The sequence below is a fragment of the Mus caroli genome, unplaced genomic scaffold, assembly GCF_978045245.1.
Source record: "Mus caroli unplaced genomic scaffold, Mus_caroli_1 scaffold_7, whole genome shotgun sequence".
Lineage (NCBI taxonomy): Eukaryota > Metazoa > Chordata > Mammalia > Rodentia > Muridae > Mus > Mus caroli.
In genome coordinates this window covers 36,033,728-36,058,580 of record NW_028227262.1, presented here as the reverse complement: position 1 = coordinate 36,058,580, position 24,853 = coordinate 36,033,728, and the positions used below count along the sequence as shown (strand labels likewise).

Genomic DNA, 24,853 nt, shown 5'->3' with positions numbered 1-24,853 from the left:
GGAGGAGGTGAAACTGCCTTAATCTAAGCAGTTCTAGGTGTCAAGTGAAGGAGGGAGTGAAGCTGGCAGTCTCAAGTGTCAGGTGGAGGCAATGAAGGAGGGGGTGACATAATTCCCTTCAAAGGGTCAGCCTGCTCTTTGGGGTGAGAGTAACTGTGGGACCTAGTTTCCCACAGTTTGGTCTCTCACGGGATCTTTCAGCCCCAGCCTGCCTCCCAGGTGTACCCGGTTCAAGTAGGCCACAGGTCGGTATACAACAGATTGGCGTCTGAGCCAGGGACCTTGAGAACATCGGGAAAACACTGAGGGAATTGCTGTCTTGTATGGAGCTCCAAGGGAAGGAAAGAATCAGAGATCGTATTGGGCATGGTGAGCAACAGGTATTTATGCTAGCACTGACTTTAAACTTCATTTTTTAAAAAAGTGTTGCTGGAGGTGCAGAAGGATATGGGCTAAGTTTGGAACAGTGCTAACCCAGCACTTTTTCCACTTAGGATTTGACAGCGAAATATGTGTGGGACTAGAAACTGTGAATCAGGTGGTTGTCCGCAGCTTTTAAAAGCTGTTTCAGGTGAGAGGAATAGGGTTTAAAATGATAAAACAGGCAGTTGTCCGCAGTGAGAACTGCATCAGGCTAGAGGAATAGGGCTTAAAATGATGGAGTAAAATATATAGAGGAAAATGGATTTTGTAACTCTCCCAGAGACAGAGAATTCGGGAAACACCCTGCTTTATTCTCTCTGGCTCTACAGCCTCTTTGTGTTGTCTAATGTCTGGTGCACCGGTCCATTTACGGTCGATTCATGTGTGTTTTGTTTTGTTGTCTGAATGACTGAATGTTCTGTGTTTCATGTTGGAAAATAAAGAATGGTAAAACTTTATCTGCTGGTTTAGCAAGAGAGTGGGCACACGCTTTAGCCAGGATCAGGCACAGCAGGAGGGCTCCTGCTGGAAAAACAGTTTCTTGAGAAAGGGAGTCTGCAGCCTCTTAGTTTTGGGGCAAAAAAGCTGATAGATGGTTTTTTGCCTGGGGGAGGGGCGGGTTCTCTGCAATTGTGATTAATGTGTTTAGCAAATGACAAAGTGTGTTTTTATCTTATAATTATAGCTAGAAAAATTAAAATTCTTTGATTGGTCTAAATTTATAAGACTCGTGTAGCCGCTTCATTTGTTTTTTTACTGATCTTAGAGGTGTAATATGCTCTGTGTGTCTTCCAGCCTGCCTCCCAAGTGTACCCGGTTCAAGTAGGCCACAGGCCAGCATACAACACCTAGTTGTAGTAGAATACCACAGTGAATTGGAGGTGCCACTTCCATGGGATGATCACCAAGAACAGCAGCAGCAGTGGAGTAGAGTCAACCAGAGTGCTACAGAGGGCAGAGCTGGAGAAGTGACACAACCCTTTGGAGAAGCCCAGAAGATCAAATGTGGATCCAAGACACTGGAACGAGAAGCTGTAAAGTTGAAGTTGCCTCGGATACCTCAATATGTTAGAGATGTCAGAGCCATGGGATAATTGCCAAGGGAAGCTGCTAACAGGGAGTGGAACCTGCCCAAGAGAATGAAGTTTGTTGCTGCTGAATGCTAGATCTGTCTGTTGGCATTAAACATGGGTGAAAGGCCGAAAGTCTCCTCCAGTGCCATGACGGCCTGGATGCTGCCATGCTTCCCACCACGATGGTAATGGAATGAAGACAAACTACGACAAGCAGGGAAGGCTCCCTCCTGACTGAGAAGCCATGGGCAGTTGACAGCTTTGTGAGGAGAAAGAGTTGGCCTTACTTATGGGTGTAGCCCCCGTAAGTCAACCATGCTCTAGAGAATGGCCCCACCCAAGAGTACAACACAAATTGGACCTGGTGGGTTATTTTTAAAAGGGGTGGTCCATGAAAGTAGGTAGTTAAGGGGGGAAAGAATCTGGAAAGAGCCAAGGGGAGGATTGAGGGTATGGATATGATCAAAATACACTGTGTGCATTAAAATTTCAAAGAATAAAATTTCTGATATTATTTCAAAGACTTTTCTAGTGGCTTCCCAGGAACAAGAGAAACTAGGACCGAGACCCTTGGAGATCCATTAGGGTGACTACTCCACTTTTAGAATGTGTTTCTAAAGGCTCCTGAAGGTGAGGCTATCAGCACACATCCTGGGGTTTGCCTGACATCACAGTTCTAAGAACGAAACCCATCTTTCTTGAAAAAAATTCCTAGTTATATTGATTTGGTCAACGAAAACAGACTGGAACCTCTAGCTCAAGAATGGTAGTAATCTGACCAAATGAGCAGCTGTCTGACCCATCCGCTACTTAATGATTGGTCCACAGAAACATGTGATCATGATTGACCAATCAGAGACAATCCTGGGATTTGTGGTCAAGAACTGAGAAAGAGGTAGGCGTTTTCCTGCTAAGGTGGCTAAGTGCTAAGGTGTAAGGCTAGGATTCCTTTGGGCCGTCTTTGCCAACACTTGGGAAGGAGCAGGCTGGGTGAATGGGCCAGATGAAGGAGGAGACAGGAAAGGTGAACAGCCTAAACTTGCTGGCATCTTGGTCCTCCCTCATCTCCTTTTCCTCAACCCATTTCTGCCTCAGAAGATGCACCAAGTGCATCCTTTTTGCTTAAACTAGGCCTTGCTGGATTTCTGTCACTTTGAACCAAGTCCTACTTAATGCATTTCTCAACAGCTTTGAGGCAGCAAGAACCAAGCTATTGCCAGGGGGTGAAAGACCTGTGAACATTAGTCTAGATAGGATTTACAAGATAAGAAAATCTTGTTTCGTACAGGACAGCCATCTAAAGTGGCCTGGGATGGAAGGTCTGCAGCTTTGCCACATGTGTGAGCCAAAGGACCCACAGTAAAGAGTGTGACTCAGTTCCCTGAAGGATGAGATATATCTACAGCCATCAGAAGAAGCAAAACTAAGAGACTGGAAAATAATTTTCCTCTGGGTTTTCTGTGTGTGTGTCGGGGGCGGGGGGTTTTCTGTGTGTGTGTCGGGGGCGGGGGGTTTTCTGTGTGTGTGTCGGGGGCGGGGGGTTTTCTGTGTGTGTGTCGGGGGCGGGGGGTTTTCTGTGTGTGTGTCGGGGGCGAGGGGTTTTCTGTGTGTGTGTCTGTGTGTGTCGGGGGCGGGGGTTTTCTGTGTGTGTGTCGGGGGCGGGGGGTTTTCTGTGTGTGTGTCGGGGGCGGGGGGTTTTCTGTGTGTGTGTCGGGGGCGGGGGGTTTTCTGTGTGTGTGTCGGGGGCGGGGGGTTTTCTGTGTGTGTGTGTCGGGGGCGGGGGGTTTTCTGTGAGTGTGTGTCGGGGGCGGGGGGTTTTCTGTGTGTGTGTGTGTCGGGGGCGGGGGGGTTTCTGTGTGTGTGTGTGTGTGTGTGTCGGGGGCGGGGGGTTTTCTGTGTGTGTGTCGGGGGCGGGGGGTTTTCTGTGTGTGTGTGTGTGTGTGTGTCGGGGGCGGGGGGTTTTCTGTGTGTGTGTGTGTGTGTGTGTGTGTCGGGGGCGGGGGGTTTTCTGTGTGTGTGTCTGTGTGTGTCGGGGGCGGGGGGTTTTCTGTGTGTGTGTGTGTGTGTGTGTCGGGGGCGGGGGGTGCTATGTTTTTCTTGTCGGTTATGGGTTGGGTTAGTTTTGTAAGACAGAGTCTCTCTTCATAACTTAGGCAGAAGAAGAGCACACTATGTAGCCCAGGCTGGCCTTGAGTTGGAGGGAATCCTCGTCCTCCCTCAGCCTCTCAAGTGCTCAGATTTCAGGTGTGAGCCAGCGCTCCTGGCTCCTCCCTTCTCCACACTGCAGTTGAGAAGCAGCAGATCCTTTGTAATTCGGGACCCAGGATGCTATCGAAAGCTCATGCTACACCTAAATCCCCAGTGACACACCTTCCATCGCCAAAGACTAGCTTATAGACCAGGCTTGCCCTGAACTTGAGATCCTTCCAACACACCCAACCTTAGCAATAGTATTTTTACTTTTAGTTGTTGTTTTTTTGTTTTTGTTTTTTAGTGTGTGTGTGTGTCTTGTCTGCATGTTTATATGTATGCTACCTGCATGCCTGGTGCCCACAGAGGTGAAAAGAGGGTATGAGATTCCCTGGAACTAGAGTTGGGAACCATCAGGTGGGTGTTGAAAACCAAACCCAGGTCATCTGCAAGAGCAACAAGTGCCTTTAACTGCTGAGCCATCTCTTCAGCCCCTACCAATAACTCTTTAACAGCAACAAAGAGGATCAATACTCCTACTATACCTTCCAAGGGCTTCTCAGTCTCAGAATAATTTCAAAATCCTCACCCTGACTTGAAAGCCCTGAGCACTTCTACTCCTCCCTAGTCTCTTACATCTTTCTCTGTCTGTTCCAACCTCTTTGGATTTTTCCATTCTCCACACACACACACACACACACACACACACACCCCACACACCAGGTTCTTTCAACATGTACTTCCTATGTGTCCCTCCAAATCCAGGCCCATTTCTTTGATATTGTGGTCTGACCCAGCTGAGAATTCCTCTTCTCAAAGTGGTCACCTCACTCAGCTTTGAGCTGATGTTAATCCCTGTCCCTTCTCCCACACCTGTGATCTTCGTTTTGAGGTCAGCGCACAGGTCCAGTGCACAGGCATCTGGATCCAATTTGCTCATGACTGTGTCCCAGGACTCACAGCATACCTGGCAAATGCAATGATTAATGTGGTCATCATGACAACAGCTGGAATCACATAGAAGCTGAGCCTCCGGGTGTACCTGTGACAGAGTGTACAGTCCCTTAGTGTGAGGCAGCACCATCCTATAGAGTTGGGTTGTACTAGTATTCATCACTGCCGACTCCCTGACTGGGAGCACCCTTCAACTGGGAGCCAGGAGAAACCCTTAATAGGCATTTGACAGTAACAAGAAAACTAACTTCACATACAGTGGGCTCTCAGAACCAGTCCAGAAACCTGTGCTTGGTATTGGCAACCATAGTCATTCCATTCAGAAACAGCACTTGGTCCTTCAGTGTGGGCAGATACTTAACATTTATGGAACTTCTCCTCTGTGCTGGGCACCAGACTTCTGCCTGGAGACAGTGTGGAAAAAATAGACAAATCCCCAGACTTACCTTCTAGGTTGGAGGAAGAAACAATACAATAAATCTTTTTTTTTTTTTTTTTTTTCTTCCCAAGACAGGGTTTCTCTGTGTAGCCCTGGCTGTCCTGGGACTCACTTTGTAGACAAGGCTGGCCTTGAACTCAGAAATCCACCTGCCTCCCAAGTGCTGGGATTAAAGGTGTGTGCCACCACCGCCCAGCTACAACAAAATCACTTCTTATGGTAACTAACAAAAAGAATAGAGCCTGTCGCCGGCTGGTGACTGGGGAAAGGGCCTCCCTTGGCAAAGTAGGCAGACGAGGCTCTCTGAGGCAGTGACTAGAAGCTGAGGGCAGAGACCCTGAGAAAGAGTGTCCCAGGCCAAAGACTGTGCCAGAGCAGAGGCCGCATTGAGCTAAGAGGGACAAAGACTTACGTGGAAAGTGGCTGGGAGATCCGGAGAGAGGTTGGAGAGACAGGCTGATTGAATTAGAGTTTCTATTGCTATGATAAATGCTGTGACCAAAAGCAAACTCGGGGAAGAAATAGTTTATTTCATCTTACACTCCCTGGTCACACTCAATCCCTGAGGGAAGTCAGGGCAGGAACTCAAGGCAGGAACCTAGAAGCAGAAACTGATACAGAAGCCATGGAGGCATACTGCTGACTGGCTTTCTCCTATGACTTGCTCAGCCTTCTTTATTACAACGCCCAGGGCCATCAGTCCAGGAATAGCACAGCCCACATCAATCATTAATCAAGAAAATGCACCACAGGCTAATCTATCTAGTGGGGCATTTTCTCACTTGATGGTCCCTCTTCCTTAATGACTCTAGTTTGTGTCACGTTGGCATAGAACCATCAAGCACCTGTATCTTTGGTCCAAGAAGAGTTGTATCCTCTGCTAAGTTCTGGCCACATGATCTTGTTTGGTTCTCAGCTCTGAGGGAGAAAGGCCAAGACCAGCTCCAGAGTGATACTGTCTGAATCTGTCCCCAACCCTGAGCTCTTTATAGAGGCCTTCCAACCTCTCCAGGCTGCTTATTCATTGACCGAGTCAGAGAAATAGTGGTACCTGCTGCCTTGCAGGCTAGATGAAAGGACTACTTAGTTAGCTTTGGGCTGTGAAAAGAACACAGTAAGGCTCAAACCGTCAACTACAACCATTCCTTTCCCCCTTTCCTTTCTCATTTTATTTATTTATATACAGGGGTATGGCTTGGTGTGCTACCACATGTGCCTAGAGATCAAAGGACAACTCTGGAGGGTCATGATTTTCTCTTTTGGCCATGTGGGTCCTGGGAAATCCAACTCAGGTAGTCAGGGCCTTTAGCTGCTGAGCCATTGTTCTGGTCCCTTCTTTGTCCTTTTAATCACAAGATACAGATGCCTATTCAAGTTATATCAAGAAGAGGAGGGTGAGGTCTCGCCAAGGATTTCAGGGCAGTGGGGTGGGTACACGTCATTTGTTTTCATACCAGATCCACATGACTTTGCTTTCAGAGGTGCTGGTCTCCACCATGGCCTTCCTACAACCCTTATTTTGTAACTTCTGCTAACACTTCCTTTAAAAAGCCTTCTATTGGCTCAACTCACGAAGAGCCAGGAAAGAGAGACCTTCAATTGAGAAAAGTCCCCCACCAGATTGGGCAAGCCTGTGGTGCATTTTCTTGATTAATGATTTATGTGGGCTGTGCTATTCCTGGGCCACATCTCACCCCTCATGACTTCAGTCTCTTGTTGTCCATAAATCCCACCTCCCCACCCCTGACCCTGTCATTGTGGTCTTTTATCTTTTGTTCTTCCTGCTAACTTCCCAGGGTTTTGCAACTTCTGCTAAAACTTCCTTTAAAAGGCCATCTATTGGCTCAACTCACTAAGGGCCAGAGTTACTATCCTATCCACCATACTTCCCTTTGGGTCAGTGGCCATCTATGGCTCAGTCCATTGGGGTAAGGAGATAAGGCTGATACTGAAAGCATTCTCCAAAGTCACTGGGGTATCCGGCTATGCCCTTTAAAAAGCATGCTGGGCAGAGCAGGGATGATTGACATTCCCTCTGGGATTCTGCAGCCTCTGCCCATACCTCAAGTGGGAACTCAGAGCAGGAAGCAGTAATAATCAGCCTGTCTAGTCTCTTGTCTTAGAGGGAAGGAAGCTGAGGCTGGCCTGGGCAGGAGACTTAACTCCAGTTAGTGACCAGTGGAAATGGTGGAATTTCTTTTATTTCTTTTTTTAAAAAAAAGACTTATCCATTTATTTTATGTATGTGAGTACACTGTAGCTGTCTTCAGACACACCAGAAGAGGACATCAGATCCCATTCCAGATGGTTGTCAGCCACCATGTGGTTGCTGGGAATTGAACTCAGGACCTCTGGAAGAGCAGTCAGTGCACTTACCCACTGAGCCATCTCTCCAGCCCCGAAGTGGTGGAATTTCGACTAAAGTTTTTTCTTTGAAATAAGTGTGAAGCAGCCAATCATTAGAAGTCCTGCAGCTTGTTCTTCCTTTCCACAGAGCACAGAGGTGAGGCAGGTGACAGTCACCAGGGCCACACAGTAGCATTTGGATAGACTGTGTGTGTTACAGGTTGTCCTTTCAAATGGCTTTGTGAGACCCACACAGCCGCTTCTTAGCCACAGATTCCTAACAAAGGCAGGCTGTATTACGTTATGTGCCCCGTGTCAAGGTCATTCACTGATGTCCATCAAGGCTGAGATTTACATTCAGAACCTTTGCATATATATTCTTGACAGAATCTCATCAATCTGCATGCAGGGGCTGTAGAAGAGTGCAGTGGCTATGTTTGGTGTACATGTGAGAGAGGGCTGAGGGCTGAGGGGGACAAGTGTTAGGAGAGCCAGAGGCCTCTCTTCTCCTGGTTCCAGTTAGGTTTTGTCTTAGTCAGGGTTTTTATTCCTGCACAAATATCATGACCAAGAAACAAGTTGGGGAGGAAAGGGTTTGTTCAGCTTACACTTCCACATTGCTGTTCATCACTAAAAGAAATCAGAACTGGAACTCAAGCAGATCAGGAAGCAGGAACTGAGGCAGAGGCCATGGAGGGATGTTCTTTACTGGCTTGCTTCCCCTGGCATGCTCAGCCTACTTTCTTATAGAACCCAAGACTACCAGCCCAGGGATGGCACCACCCTCCCCCCGTCACTAATTGAGAAAATGCCCCACAGCTGGATCTCATGGAGGCACTTCCCCAACTGAAGCTCCTTTCTCTGTGATAATTCCAGCTTGTGTCAAGTTGACACAAAACCAGCCAGTACAGGTTTGGTTTTGTTTGTTGGTTTGTTTTTGTCAACTTTTGTCAACATAAGCTAGAGTTACCTGGGAAGAGGGAAGTCAACGGAGGCAGCCTGTAGGCGAGTCTATAAGGTATTTTCTTGATTAAGGATTGATTTAGGAGGACCCAGCCCACTGGGGGAGGAGCCACCCCTGGGCAGGTGGTCCTGGGTTATATAAGAAAAGTAGTTGTGCTAGGATACATCCTCCACCTGGACTTGAGACTTGGGTCTGAATCCTCTCCTTGCCTTTAGCTTCCTGTCTCATATATTCACTATCCTACCTAATGCAAACCTATATGCTTGGTGGAGAGCCAGAGTAGAAAAAAAAAATGAGAGAACAGAAAGTGTTCCTACAGTAGTAAAGGCCAACACGGCACAAATGTAGAGAGTTAATTAGAATTGTTCTCAATATCAGCATTTAATGGAAATCAATCAATGATAGATATATTCCCCCGAGAAGAAGCTGGGACAGACTTAACTCCTTACGTGGCTATCAGAGTAACCAGACCTCCCAATGATCAGGCACACGGTGATCACAGAATCCTGGGAACTGTGTCCTGCAGCAAGCGGGGCAGCAGAAATGATACTGAGGAATCCTAGTAGAGAGCGCCAGTCCCCTCGACTGTAAAGTAGAGGGACAGAATTTACCATGGTGGGTACCAGTATGGATCCAGGGCATGTGAAGCACTCAGCACACAACACCCACTTGATGGATGTCATCACTGGTAGGTGGGAAAGTTTAGTGTATTTGACTGAGCATTTGACTGAGTCAGTTAGTGACTGCTGTGTAAGCGCTACCCTCGCTTTGAGTGGAACAGAAAGCCATCACTGTTTCTTATTACTCACAGGCCCCCAGGGTATGCACATCCCCTCTCCTAATCTCTTATGGGAAGCTATTCTTCGTTGATACAGTCTGAAGAGGGATGACAGTACCGTTGTAACTAAGGGTCATTAGGTATTCCTATTCCTACTTATAGCTGTCTGCCCAACTCGAGCTACTTTAGGGTTGGCCTCTGGCTCAATTTTAAGGATGGACGATCAGTCCGTCTCAAGACGTTTGGTAGTGCAAACTTTTAGCATCATCCAGTATCCATTGTATGAGACAGGTTGTGGTGAGAAATAGCTCAAAGAAATGACTTGAGAATAGCCCAAGACAATGCTTATCTCATCCTTGCCTCAATCCAAACTTGAAGATAGTCCCAGTCTGGGGTATCTAATAGGGAGGCTAACACATTCTCTTGCTTGGGGCTGCATGGGTTGGAGAGTTTTGCCATTCACAAACCAGTTTATTAAACAGATTTGAGTCTGACGCAAACATTTCAGCCATACATTGTGCGTCCTTGCCAGTCAAGCAGTTGAATAGCTGAAGTTTGCCCTTGGTGCAAATGTTGTGCCTCAGAGTTAGAGGTGCAGTTCTGTTATCTGTTAAGTTGGAACTGACTGGTTGGTGATCGTTTTATACAATCAGGCTGTGAGCGGTTTCAGAGCTGGAGGATAGAAACTGGGACTCATCCACCTGTGTCCCCAGCAGCTAACTTGGGGCCAGGCACATAAAAAGATACTTGTTGGATGACAGGCTTCTAATTTGGGGTTCCAAGATGAGCATGGTTGCTATGACAGGTAAATGGATTGCAGAATGTGTATTAGAATGTGGACTTCTAGAAGGTTCCATAGCCGAAGAGCCTGGCTTAGCAGAAGTCACCACACAGTGGGTTGTGGTAGTCACTGGGGTTGTGGAAAAGACCCATGCACAGAGACTTACATGAAGATCCACCAGAGGGCACTTCAGGCCCTGAAGTCTGCAGCAGGTGGCTGAAAGACACTTTGTAGATAAGGACACCTGACCCAGCCTTGAGGCCGTGAGGATACAGTGAAAGTAGGCGTGAGGCACATGAAAAGTGCACGACTTGGCAAACAAGTGGTTCAAATCCTCAATCCTCCACTTCTGCGGCTAACCTTCGTTGTGCAAACCACTGCTCCTTTAACTGGCGTCTGTTTCCTCTCTTCTCCTGAGAGTTGGGCATATCCAAAGGTGTCAAAACTTTCTCTAATTCATCACTTTGTCACTCAATTAGACATCACTTTCAAACAAGTGCCTCCTCCTACAAACTAACTTTCATTGTTTGGGATTAAAGGTGTGTACTAAGTCCTGTATGTGTGTCTGTATTCCAGGCACATAAAAAGATAGGATTAAAGGTGGGTGGTAAGTGCTGAGCCGCACCACAACTGGAAACAGAGTTGTTCACTCTTCAGTAAAGAACACAACCTCAGTGTTCACAAAGGGATCAGATATCCTGCAACACTGGAGTGTTTTCAGGGAGTCTGATGGAAGAGGTGTACAGACAGAGTGGACTGAAGGAGAAGAAGGCCACTCCCCCGGGTGTGTCGTTATGCTTGTAAACAACCACAGAATATGTTTGAGAAAAAGTTAAGCTGTTTTATTTCACAGGATAGCTCCACATCAAACCAGCAGGCACCATCAGAATACGCAACAGAGGATCCAATCAGACACTCTATAGGACGGGCATTTTGGTCATAAGGTAGAGAAATGATACCCAGAAGAGGGCAACAGTTAGCATCACATGGGGACAGGCAACCAGCAATTTCCTAGGGTGGTTTCAGTTTGTTTTTCCTGTCATAATTTGGGGGAAGAAAGAAAGCAAAGCAAACAAAACAGACCAGCCACTCTGAAGCAATCAGAAGCAAACCTATTGCCAAACCATGTAAACAGTCACACTGCCTGGAACGAGGGCCTGGGCAGCAGAGCTAGCCTCGACCCACTTCCATCACGGAAGGAAAGTGCAATCTGGCGGTTCCACTTTAAGGAACAGCTTTGTGATTTGCCTGGGACAGTTTGCACAGAAAGGAGTTGTCAGCAAAGGACTGCAATAGCCATTTGGCCAGTCCCAAAGGATGGGACAACAGTATGCTGGCAGATCAGCTTTAAGAGGTCAGGAGGTCTCGGACTGACAGTGAAGTCCCTTCTGGCCGTTCCCATGGGTAGCTTGGAGTATGTGGAATTCTCCACTTGGCATTCATCTCAGTGGAGAAGAGACCCCAGAGAACCCCAGGGAAGTGGACACGAACTGTCAGCCTTAGCTCTGCACAGCAGAAAATCAGCTAAGCAATGCCTTGGTTCACCCCTTTCTGCCTTCTCCTCCCCTGTCACGCCTTTCCCTCCCAGTACGACAGGACCCACTACCGCAGCTAGAAATGACACCCCACTCCACCTCTTTCTGGGTTTTTCAGAAGAATGAGGCGTTTGCTCTAGTGTGGAACCATCTGGAAGAGGAAAAGTTAGAAACAGAAAGGCTGAGAGGGAGGGCTGTTGTGTTAGTCCTTGGAGAGTTTTTCAGCACTCGTTCCAAATGTATGTGCGCTGGCCACCCAATGATGACCAAGTACCAAGTCACGATATATCCTCTGCATCCATGCCTCCTGAATAAGAAAGGGATGCACCCAACAAGGCACTCTAGGAGATGCCAAGGAAGGGAACATCTGGACAGGCTTCTCTCCCACCAGCTCCCCTTGCGTACCACACACCAGTCTAAAGTGTTTATAAGGCAGATCTCTGAACTGCTGGTTCCAGCCAGTAGCCAACGGATGGCTCCATTTCCCTGTGTCTCTTCCCACTCCGATTTGATTTCTTCATTGGATATAAACCTTTCCATTCCTTAGGAATCCGTTTCCCTCCTGATCCCCAGTTTAGTGACTTCAGAGAAAAGACTCCCTCATCTTAATTCCCACGTCCACAATTCCCTCCAGTTGTGTGCTCTGTCCGGGGGGTTCAAAAGGCGCTTCAAGGTGAGAAGTTAGCACTGAAGAGAAGGAAAACGACAGTTGTTCACAGGATCCCATAGCTCAGAGCAGCTCGACGAGGACAAAGAGAAGGAGGACAGGGAGGGTGAGTCGGGTTGGAAGCTCGGCTTGTTCTCAAATTGATCGGAGAAAGGTCTTTAGTGGCAACTGGGCCACACGGTGCCCAGGAAACTAGACCAGGAATTAATTGTCTTTGGTCAGTTTTAATTAAATGAACATCTTGCTGGTTCATTCCTAAAACAGACTGAACACGAGTTATACATAAAGACAAAAGGCTTGACCTCGGGGTAAGTTGGAGGTTAGGAAATCATTCCATGAAGCCAAAATAAAAAATTTTAAAATGCCCGTTATAAACTAACTGATCAGTACAGCTCTCAATAATGGTGATGAACATTGGTAGACACCACTTCCCCTTGTACGCTTGGCTATATTGAGGACTACTAACTATGTTACTACACCCCCCACCCCAATCACTGTACAATTAGGTTTCTGGTATTTGTTTTTACATCGATCTATCTACTAAGTGCAAAGATTTGGTGAGTGGCAATGGCTATAATGTAATTGTAGCCTTCATTTTAAAAAATTACAGTTTCACATTTTAACAGTTACTTTCCAGCATTTAACAAATACAGCAATATATAGTGGACTAAAAACAGGCAGGAGTCAGAAGGGAGATGCTCACACTAGATAGACACCGATGGGACTGAGTTGGGACTGAGTTGGGACCTGGGGGTGGCTGAGACATGCAAGGGGACCAGATGAAGAAGTGTGTTGGGGATGGGGGTGGACAGTGCTTTTCCATTTGTTCTGCATCAAAGCTCAGATTGGGGGTTGGAAGAGCTGGGGACTCATCTGCCATCTGTGTGTGTGCTTCCCTAAATGTGAATTCATCAGCCACTTGCCAATGGGGGAAAGATAGATGCTTAAGGAAAACAGCTGAGGCTCTGCTCTTGGGACATTTGGGGAGAGGCAGTAAGGAAAATGAAATAAGTCAACCCAGAGACAAATCTACACAGCGTAACTGGCAATAGGTGCGTCAGGTACTAGATTTGTAAACTCAATTTTGCTTCTATCTGGTATCCAGGCAGAGAATATTGCATTTTTGCCTGGGAGGTGAGTGGACTTAAAAATCTGGAAATAGCCCTGGGATACAAAAGAGAAGTCTTATCTCCCGGATGCATAGCAGAGATAGCAGATTCCTGGAAATGAGGGCTTCCTGAGCCTGATGCAGCCCACTAGGCCATCTGGCATATCTTGTGCAGGTCCCAGTCCTCCCGCCCCCAGGCCTTACTGTCTTCAACTATAAAATGGAGATATCTTTATGTGCTCAAAAACAGAGGGCCCATCACAGCAGGAGTTGAGAGGGAAGGGAGGCTTGATGGCTCGGGCATCTTCCTGGCATTCTCATTTGGAGCCCATTCTTTATTCCACAGTGTACTCAAGTGCTGATCCTACAGGCAAGGCAGAATGGGTGATCCTCCCCACACTCAAGGACCAGTGACTCACTAGGTCCCTCCCTAGGGAAGTGGTCAAGATTCCTTTAAATGGAGGACCCAAGAAATGGTGGAAGTAAACCCAAAGGGAAGAAATGCCAAGGATGGCACTTCAAAGCATCTGTAGGTGACAGGAGTGGTGTAGCTATGGGTCACAGGGCTCCTGTGGGGGCTGTGACACAGATTCCAGATTATGGATTGTAAAACTTGGAGGTAGGCAGAGAACCAGCCAGTGTGTGTATGTGTGTGTGTGTGTGTGTGTGTGTGTGTTCAGTGTGTGTGTGTTTTCAGTGTGTGTGTGTGTGTGTGTGTGTGAGAGAGAGAGAGAGAGAGAAGAGGAGGAGGAGGAGGAAAAGATCCTTGGTTGGTTTGGCATGCAGAAGGAGAGTAGAAATGGTCCCACTAGGATTAGATTTGCCTGTGGCGCATTATCCAACAATTCTGGAAATATCTGGAAAATGGAGACAACAAAAAAAAGTAGGTAAAACAGAATCAAACAAGAGCCATGCAGAAGGCTGTTGTGACACTGCAGAATCACGTACCTTGTTTCTACCACCATGTTTGTCTACATTAACTGCTTTAGAAGGAACGGAAGAAGAGGAGGGGAAGGAGGGTGAGGAGCACTGCCATTTTCATAGCATCCCAGCCTACGGTGCTTCCTAGCCCAGTCCTCCTAGGATGGAGGCCAAGGGATGGCTGGGCACTGGAGGCTCCAGCGGGGAGCAGAGTGTGGACTGCTCTCAAACAGATATGATGTGACCGAATGCCTCCTTGCCCATTTAGTTCCAAATCTGACAAAGCGTAATCAGTAGAACGAGGAGGAAAAAAACCATGAAATATTTTGAAGATGAGAGAAGTAAAACTTGTACAGTCAGCACAGATCTGTCCCTACAGCACGGGTAGGGTTTGAACTACTCCATACTACTGTTTTGGGTTTGGTTTGTTTCCTCCTGTTCTCCCCCACACCCCCAACCACAGCATCTCACCATCCTGAGTCAGCATACAAACTCAAGGGTCTTCACACCAACTTCCCCTGTGCCTTCTGGGGGTACAGTTGACCTTTGGCCTCCGATGACAGGGCAGGGTCTCTAGGGGGGTGGGTGAAGGGTTTTCTATGAAGGGTTCCCCACCTTTAGGGGCAGCCTGCTTGGGGGTACTGCCTGCCCCACCCTTCCTTGAGGGGCAGACTGTTCTGGAAGGCCACGACTTCTGGAGACAGCTGGAGACTGTTTCTGGTTTTGTGTCTCTGCAGGTTAGTGGTATATTGCTTCGTTCGCAGTTACTGTGGGGCCTCTAAGTTCTCCCAGAGAAGTCCCTGCAAATCCCACCAAGTAAGAGTGGGAGATGTTTGGTGGCATGGGTCTGAGGTAAATCTAAGTTTCATAAAAAGAAAAAAAAAAGGAGCGTCTATATACAGTTAGCATGTGTGTATGTCCAGCTCTCTAGTATATGTATATAGATGCATAAATATATATATATACACACACCTACAGACACATACGTACACATATGCGTATATATGCGTGTATTTATATACACACACATATATACGTATGTAGAGAATATCGAGAGAATAATTTTCCAGTGACAATATGAGAAGCTGGTAAGCATCTGCCTCAATCTTAGGAACCACTGTCCTTGGGACTGATCTTGCTCCAGCATTCCTTGGCATGTCTGTTTGCCCACAAGAGGTCTGTGGCATTCACATGGCTGAGCGGGAGTTGCAGCTAACGCCTGGGCCTCTGCTCTCCACAGACATACACCCTCCCAGGCTGACCTTCCAGGATCTGCCCTCCAAGGCCAGGAGATCCCTGGGAAGCTAGTGGAAGCCACTGAGGCCACCCTAGGCCTTGGTGTGCTGCAGTGGGCCATGGCAGTGTCACCAGTCCTGCAGGTCACATGGTGCCAGACTTGTCCGAGGAGCTATTAGGAAACATCTTCTCCGTAGGTGTCACTGCCGGGCTGCCCACACCTGAGCTGCTGCTGCTGCTGGATCGGTGCTGGACCACAGGTCTGACCGGACGCATGGGGGGCGGACGCAGCTGGGCACCAGCCAGGCGAGCTGACAGGGCTGGCTTGAAGGTGGTCATCATCTCTGTCGATGAGCTGCTGCTTCGGCGCATAGCAGCATCAGGGTCTCGGATGACAATGGTATGCAGGGGGCTGGCGGGCTCTGAGCTGATGGGGCCTGGTGGATTCTTCAGGGGCTCCAGGGTGTCCAGCACCACATCTGGTGCCTGCTTGACAGTGTTCTGTCTCTCAAGTTCCCGCAACTCATGCAGAGCGGTGCTCATGGTCTTCTCGATGTCCTAGGGGGCAGAGAGGGCTCTGGTCAACACAGTGTCTTCAGAACTGCTAGCCAGTTCAAGACTTTCCAGAGGATGTTTTCTGGAAGCCCTATGGCCCAGAGGGAGATCAGACCCCAAGGGCGTCTTGCAACCAACTCAGGGAACCAGCGTGAGCATTCCCTGTGCCTGCCCTGAATAGGAAGTCACCTTCATAAAGGCAGATCAAGTTATGGCAGGCAGACAACATTCAGTCAAAAAACTGACTCTACTACCGCCTTGTTATGGGGCTGCATTGACCTCTCTGAGCCTGAGAATTCTCACTGGCAAACTGCAGACAATTATAATCCTTTCCTCAGAGGGTTGATGGATATATAAAATGATCGGGACCTTGCATGGCACCTGGCACATAGCAAGCACTCAGAAACAGTAATAACAGTCCCCACTTCAATGATACCTAATGCTGAACACTTATCCAAAGTTTTGAATAATTTATCGATAAGGTAGAGACAACTATTACACGCATAAGGAAACTGAAGCTCAGTCTAGTCAAGTCCCTTGCCCAGGGTCACACAGCTAAATAACAAGACAATGCAAGTCAGAACCCAGGCAGTCTGGCTCCCGGGTCTCTGCCCTAGCCATTGTGTTATTGTTGTTCTTTTGTTTTACTAAAAGTCCTTCATCTTAGAGGTAGAAAGATGGCTTAGTGGTTAAGGAAAGAGGCTACTTTCCCAAAGATCCCAGGTTCAATTCCCAGCACCCACACAGTAGCTTACAACGTGCTGTACCTCACCTGCCTCTGTGGGCACTGTGCACATGTGGTCTACAGACATCCATGCAGGCAAAACACCCACACATGAAATCAAATGGAAAAAAAAATAAAGTCTTACATTTTAACACATATGGATATCGAGAGAATTCATACTCCACCCTACAGAATTATATAACTGTATACCAGTTTTAAAAGTTAAAAAAAAAATCATTGCCCAAAGGGAAATGACTCTCTACAGAACATATACCGTGCATCCTAGAATGACAGGAAGACCGCTTTCCTCCCAGTATTATGATCTAAAAGGCTCGTGTGGGAAAATGTAGATGGCAGCCTCATTAAAAAGAGAGTACCTCAGGAGTCAGAGCTGTGGCACACCTGAGTGAGCTCTTTGTCTACCAATCCAGGGCAGGGCTAGGGCTGAAGGCAGCACTGACTAGAAGCTGAGCAAACTGGGCAGACACCAGCCACTCGGAACTGCAGCCCACCCATCTGTTGGAAGCCCACACTCACTGGGAAGATGCAGTGAGAGGATGGATAGGAGGAAGCTCTGCCAATTGCCAGACAGTGGTCATCCAACTCCTCAGAGTTCATGTCCTTGTTCGTGGGGCTTTTAATGGGGCTGCTTCCGTATCCAAGCTGATCTGACCCAGAACCCACGGAGAGCACAAGGGACCTGTCTTAAAACCACTTGCAGGTGCCATGTGCAATCTGAGCCATGCTGGCTGCTAAGGGATACTTGTTCTTAAGCAGTCTGAGGCCAGCCCTGGAAGAAATGCATGGCTCTGGGGAGACAGATGGGGCTGGAGCCTGGAGATACTGAAGAGGCCTCTACCCACCAGCGTTCTTCATGCTCTCCTTGGATCTGCAGGCATCCTCCTTCCTGCCAGACTCCAAAGTTTCCCCAGCCAGCCTCTTGCTCACCTCACTGTGCAAGTCTATCCCATTTGCTCTCTATATCCTGCTAGTGACTAAAACCAGTTTTATGCCTCCCCTTTATGATTAACTCTTTGCATGCCATGCTGGCAATTTTAAGAAGGAATCTTTGGGAGTTTCTTTATTCAGAGGCTCAGTTGTAAGTGACTCCGCAGGCAGGGCTCTTCTCCCTATGTATTGTACAGGGTCACCCCAGCCTCCACCACTGTTCTGGGACTTAGTCTCCTATTGTCCCCACAATCCCCTTTGTTTGCTCTAATGTAATGGGAGCTGAAAGATAAAAGTGTCAATAACTAAGATGCAATTTTCTCATCTCCCCATCCCCGGTAGAGTGTAAACGGGAAAGACAGAAAGCTCAGCGAAAGGTGGGCTGAAGGGTTTAGGCTGCAGCCTTGCATTAGTCTGATGAGGAATGCGTAAGTCTGCCAGGTGAAGCTGCAGAGAGGCACTGGGGACTGAGGGACACCGTGGGGAAGGTCCTCATTTGTCACTTCCTCCCCACTTCAGATGACAGTGTTGCACATTTCCATAGCAGCCTCATTACCAGAACTTCAATTCTACATTGTTCAGGGCATTTGGAGACCAGAGAATCTAGGGTGAATCCATCTACTATTTGAGGTTCTCCATACCACCTCCCCTTTGACTCAGAAATAAAGTTGAACAAGTAGCTGGCCAGCGTCTTCTTGACTGTTTCCACAGTTTCCCGTGAGCTTCAGTTTCACTTCCACTGGTGAAAAGCACTATCCAGTTAGAGTGGGCGTGCATAGGATAGCTGAGTGTATTTCTTAGACTAGGCTGACGAAGTGCTCCCCAAATAAAACTAAAGTCTGGCAATGGAATACACTCTGTTCTTGCTGGAGATCCACAGTGCTCAACAAACTATTGCAAAGCTCTAAAATGTCTTGTCAATATACATTTCTACTTAGAGTACCACCGCATAAATGATGCTAACTGCAGAATACCCCACAGGTATCTCATAGCAGTCTGCGATGTGCTAGACACGGTGCCCCAGACTACATTTGAGTGTCCATGTAAGGGACCTCAAGCCAGCTGACCCCAAGTACTCTCTGGAGGTAGGCATCAGTACATGAGGTAGAGGCCACGTGTGGAGTTCTAGCTGGTGGTGCATTGCTTCCAGTCAGGGGATTCTCTGAGGATCTTCCCTGAACTCTTGTAAGGACTCGCTCAGAAGCTCACAGGCTTACCTCAACCCCTTCTGAATGGTACTCAAAGGCCATCAGCACAAGAGATTTCCCCCCAGCCTGCAGGGTCTCTTGGGCCCTGTTATCTCTTAAGTGAGAGACAGCATCAAGAGAGGCATGTAATGGACCGCTGCCCCAAATTACAGCTAGGGCAATAACAATGGAGACATCTGGGAATGCAATGTCCAAACTAGACATGACCAGTGACGTGAACTGGTAAACAATGCATGGTGCTGTTCATCTGGCCAGTGGGGGGAAAAAAATCAAACAAAAAACAAAAACAAACACAAAAAACAAACAAAAACGAACAGGAAGTACTCTGGAAGAGCCTGAGCTAGTCTTCCATTCTGCTTCTACTATTCAGTCCTGTCCATCTCCTCCCAGTGCATTACTTCTAAACTGTAGACTCTCAAAATATGATGTAACCCCTCCCCCCACTTACTAAAGACACCCAGCCTAGCTGCCATTTCGTGTTGGCAGTTCTCTTTAACTCTAAGTTCACATGGGCAGGGCCAAAGTACATCAGGTCTCCACTGTACTTCATCGAAGGTGATGGATGTCACCCAACAGATGCCCAGTCAAGATTCATCACTAAATCAATAGAGTCATGAACAAAGGACGGATGCATGCATGTATACATGGATAGATACATGCATGGATACACGGACTTAATCATAGCATCTCAGGGAGAGGGCTACCATTGCCCCAGTCCCATAACCCAGCTACCCTCTCTCCAGCCTGAACACTGGGGAGTCTTCCAGTCTTTCCAAGGGCCATAGCTAGTGGCATGGAAAGGAAGCCAACTCAATGTCTTGTCTGACTCAGTCTCAAGTCCCACCAAGGCCCCTGTGGTCCCCACTCAGCACTTCCCACCCTCTGTCCCACTGGGTGTCTCACTGGCCTAAGTGTCTTCTGTGGGGCCCTTACTTCTGCCAGGGCCTCAGCCTCCAGGGACTTGTGGTCCCCTAGGCTGCTGTGTCGCGTGGAGCCGCAAGTCGACCTCATGGAGAGCCCTTCTGTCAGCGCCTTCTTGTCAGGGTAGTTGATGCTGCCAGCGCTCCCGAAGGTCGCCATCCTTCTCTTCTCAGGGCTCTCGATCCGTCCCCGGCTGAGGGGGATTTTGTGGGGGCTGCTGGGGCAGGCAGCAGCTCGGGGTGGCGTGTCTATGCTGGGACCCAAGCCCCGGGGTGGGCTGTGTGTGTCGCCCCCACTTCGGCGCCTGGGGATGGCTGCTCCGTCGGACCGTAGTCGCACTCTGCAAAGGAGCCAGGGGCAGGAAGTATGGGGCAGAAGTCAACCCTCGCCAGTCTCAGAATGTACCAGCCAACCCCCAAGCTACAGCTACACAGGAATCTAGAGGAGCTAGCACAGTGAAGCCTCATTCAGCCAGAATGGACACTTTAGCAATAAAAGGCGGGCTCAGACCTGTGACACCTCCCCTAAAGGGGAGGAGTAACCTGACCCAGGGAGGAATGTGGAGAGTGGGAGCCAGGCTGGCCATGGCAATACTGCAGACCCTAAGGTCAGTAGATTCTAAGGTCAGATCGGGGCAGAAAGATTTCAAACTGGAAATGCTGTGGCCAGCTCTGGTCATATATAGTTTGAAGCCTTTCAGATTCTAGCTGGTTTGAAACACTGAGTCTTGACTGTACCAAAAGGCCACAGTAAGCACAGGAGGGGACCTCTAGGAACAAAACACCTGTTCACCGTTGTCACCCACCAATGGAAATCAAGTTGTTGAAGAGTGAATACGTCATTTTAAACTATGCTTCTGGTCTATGGGTACCTTGTCCACCTCCAGTGCTCTACTGGTATAAAAGGGTATGAGCTGCTTATGGAAATGTTGGGGGGGGAGGGCACAAGCCTTTGACCCATGTCTGCCACAGCTTTCCTGTATTTTCTCCCAAGTCCATCCGGTGAATCAGCTACATCGATGAACTATCATCTCTCACCTGCCCATATCTGAGTGGGTTTAAAAATAACTTAAAGATGGCTCTGTCCTATGGAAGTCCCCCAAGATACAGAGGTCTTCATGAGGGGAGGAAAGGCTGGATGGGGATGAGGGAAGGGAAGAATGGGATGCTGGGAATGGACCAAGTTCCATGAGACTGGTGGCAATTCAAACCCTCTGCCCCCAGCAAAGCTAAGCAAGCCTGGAGGTGCCCCAATAGGACCAAAGCATAGGTGTTGGGGAGGAAGAGGCTTTTGAGAAAGAAAAGAAGAAAGATGAGCGAGGGAAGAGGGGAGAGAGACAGGAGATGGTATGGTCCTCCTAGGAGCAGGGGACCATGCCATTATCATTGGTGGACCCCAGTCTTTGACTTCTCTGTGGACTCTATTATCCTGCAGTGTCCAAAGCCAAACTGAATAGACTTAGCTCTAAAAGAGCCATCAGGGCCTCAACTAAAATAAACTCTTGAGTATGCTCCCATTGTATGCTGACACAGGTGGCTTCCAATCTCTGGAAAGACTGGGTTGATTACATGACCCTTCTGCAGCAGGGGTGGGGGTTGGGGGGACACACAGACTTGACATTCCAAGAGAACCGGGGGTTGGGGGTGAGGCAGAGTGACAGGCTGTTAGCTTTCTCTCTTGTTCCTGTTCCCAGGAGGACTTGCACAGCGGCTTGCTGGTAGAAGGGTCATGTGATGCAGCCCAGCCTCTGTGAAGAAACTGGCAAATCTGCTCCCACTAAACAGGTGGGCGGAGTCGGGTATCAACTTTCACTGGCACAAAAGGAGGTGTGAGCTCTCTGTTTAAGTGGTGTATTTCAGGGATGGGGGACTGTGGGAGCTTTAGATCTTTAAAAATGTTGTATAACAAATCACCTCCAGCAGAAAGCTGGAAGGATCCGGGAGCTGCTGGAGAAAGGAAGAAAAGCACTCGCCAACTTCTCTCTCTCTCTCTCTCTCTCTCTCTCTCTCTCTCTCTCTCTGTGTGTGTGTGTGTGTGTGTGCGCACACACACACACACACACACACACGTCTGCCTCTCTTACTACTATTATATTAAATTTTCAAGACAGTCTTATTGCTCTGTCTCTCTCTGTCTCTCTCTGTGTCTCTCCCCCCCCCCTCAGTACTATCATATTAAATTTTCAAGACAGTCTTACTATGTGGTCAGGCTGGCCTATGATTATTAATTTAAAATAAAAAAGTTCTATGAGCCCAGCATATGTCTTCCTCCACCTTCTTCAATGCCCCTTCCCTCCCCCTCAAAGCTGGGTGGCTCACACCAAGAATCTTTGGGTCCTTCCAGCCAGCCCACCCAGCCATTCCCAGGGTCGTGGCTTGTAGGATCAAGGTGCTGTAACAGCCTTCTCCTCCCCTTCCTGCCCTCTTGCTTCTCCCAATTCAGACACAAACAAGCAAATGGGTACTAGTGAGACAAAAAAATGAACCCATGTTTCCTACCGGCCCATCACCCCCCCAAAGCCGTAATCAGAGATGTGCTCTGTGGGGGACTGGAGGTCATTCTTGGAGGAGGCCTTGTCATCCAGCAGTGGCCCACTGCTGGCCTCGCTGTCAGCCTTTTGGCTCAGGCTATCGGAGAAGGCATCGTCCCTGGGGAGGAGAGAGACATGAGTTGGAGGTGGTTCCCATGCTCTTGAGGAAGGACCGGGATGCCCAGAACTCCTTCACAGCTGTCTGCACACACCTATGGCTATTCCAGCAGCCCAGGGTGAACACCTTCCCTCCACACACACCCACCACAATGCTTGCATAGCCAGGCTTGCTAGCAGGTGGCTCCCTTGTATTCTACTCCTATATCTCTGTTTCTTTACCTTTTTCTAGCTTGTTCTTTTAGACCCTTTCAATGATGGAGACAGGTTGAAGAAATGGGGGTTGGAGTCTGCAAGCTGGGTGTGGGGTACTGAGTGCTAAGCCTCCCAGCATAGGGTGCTGTATGCTGAGTTTCCTATGGCTCCATGCAAGGTAGTTCAGAACCAAGCAAGGAAGGAAGGGCCACTTCAGTCCCTTATCTCCCTATCTGCGGTGCAGGATTCTTGTGAGGTGGCCCATGCTTTTAGGGGTGCTCTGCCAGTTTCCCTCTATAGCCTTCTCCTTCCAGTGACTTGCCCTTGCTGTCAGAGGTCTGTGGACTCCAGGGCTGCCAGTTGGCCCACTATTACAGCATCCCCTTTCCCATTCGCTTGGCCTTGGCCTTTGCACAAGCTGAGAACCTTCTCTCCTGCATCACAATATAGGCTTAGGATTCTCATCCTGTGGAGCTTAGCTCTGTAGCTGCTACCAGGACAGGCCAGCTCTGCTAAGCCTGTCCACGCTGGAAAGGAATGAGAGAATCCCAAACAAAGTGTTGATTTCTTGAACTTTCTTGGCAGTGGTGGATTCTTAGGATGTGTGGCTTTTTAACTCCTTAAATCATTAAAAATGACATCTGGTTAAAGGAGACCAGGAACATTTCTTTTTCTCCACCCCCTTTGAAGGTCACATCTGGAGTAAAGGACTAAGTGCCTTTAGGGTTGGCGAGCTGATCACCGGCTACAGAAAAAGCTCAGGATAGGGGAGGGATGCGAGAAGATTATGGGATGCTAATGACCATGGTGGTAACCTAGATGTGGCTCATGGATTTGGATGGTGACCCCAGACCTAATACTATCTCTGTATCATTGGAAGGATGAGCAACATGCATATTTCTTCTGTGGATTTCCACTTAAAGGAAGTTAAGAAAAAATTCTTAGAGATTATCAAACATATTGAATCTGGAAGAACAAATTCCCAGTATTCCCTTTCTACTGCCCATTCCAGACATCACTAATCTATTCCCTCATTCTTCACAGAAGGCCCCAGTTCTCACTCACATATCCTGTACATCTATTCCCCTTCCACTGCCCATTCCAGACATCACTAATCTATTCCCTCATTTTTCACAGAAGGCCCCAGTTCTCACACACATGTCCTGTACATCTATTCCTCTTCCACTGCCTGTTCCAGACATCACTAATCTATTCCCTCATTCTTCACAGAAGGCCCCAGTTATCACTCACATGTCCTGTACAACTATGTACTGATGAGGGATGAGTCCATCTACACCGTTGTGGCGGCCCTCCCACCAGTCCTCTGAGGCACGGTGATACAGGAGTAGTGAGGCCCCTTTTTTGAAGGATAGTTCACGAGGGGACCGCCCCACATAGTCAAACTTGGCGATGGCCTCAATCTGCTCCACTTCTAGAAGAAAATCAAGAGAAAGAGCATCTGTGAAGTCTTAGGAGTGGCCGGTGACTCATGCAGCCTTGGCTTCAGTGAGGAATCATGGGCGGCAGGCTTGATGAACGCATGGGCTGGGGCTCAGGACCCCTGCGCACCAGGCTCAGACTCCTTGATCTTAGGCAAGCCATGCAATTTCTCAGAATGTCCACTGAGTACCAGGCTTGGTGGCACAGACCTGCAACCTCAGCATTCTGGAGCCCAGGGCAGGAAGACTGTGAGTTTGTGACCAGTCTGGGTTACATAATGATAACTTATTTTTTAAAAAAAGTAAATAAACAAACATCTAAAATGTCCATAGGGAGCTGGCAGGCCAGATCCTTGTTTTCTGTTGCATAATTACTGAAGCCAGTTTGGCCAGGTGTGGTAATGCACACCTATAATCCAAGCATTTGGGAGGTGGAGGTAGGATAATAGGAATTTAAGGCTAGTCTGAGCTACATGAGACCCTGTATCCTGTGTGTGTGTGTGTGTGTGTGTGTGTGAGAGAGAGAGAGAGAGAGAGAGAGAGAGAGAGAGAGAGAGAGAGAAGAGACTTCTGTTTCTTCTGCACACCAGCATATACTCTATCTTCACTTTCCCATGGGCTCTCTTTCTCCCTGGTCCACTTTACACATAAGACCCCACCCTGCCTGCACGCAGCACTAGAGTCCCATCTCTGTTCACCCACGATACTTTCTGTGACTCTCTTCTCCTCCTCTCTTTCTTTTGTCCTTTGTCATGCTGGGGATGGAGCCTAGAGCCTCCCACACACTAGGAAGGAACTCTG

At 48.3% G+C, this 24,853-nt stretch overlaps 1 protein-coding gene across 3 annotated transcripts in view; it reads right to left on the bottom strand.

Moving 5' to 3' along the window:
• Window positions 1-10,757: 10,757 nt before the first annotated feature.
• Window positions 10,758-24,853, bottom strand: part of Srgap3 (SLIT-ROBO Rho GTPase activating protein 3) — a 230,695-nt gene continuing 216,599 nt past the window's right edge. For all 3 annotated transcript variants that reach the window (XM_085840189.1, XM_021165145.3, XM_029478506.2), the window contains 4 exons: window positions 23,865-24,045; window positions 22,270-22,419; window positions 19,784-20,111; window positions 10,758-15,973 (listed from right to left, as the gene is read on the bottom strand). In XM_085840189.1, coding sequence (XP_085696315.1) covers window positions 15,560-15,973; window positions 19,784-20,111; window positions 22,270-22,419; window positions 23,865-24,045 — 1,073 coding nt within the window. In that variant the 3' untranslated portion in view covers window positions 10,758-15,559. The remainder of the gene's footprint in view (window positions 15,974-19,783; window positions 20,112-22,269; window positions 22,420-23,864; window positions 24,046-24,853) is intronic.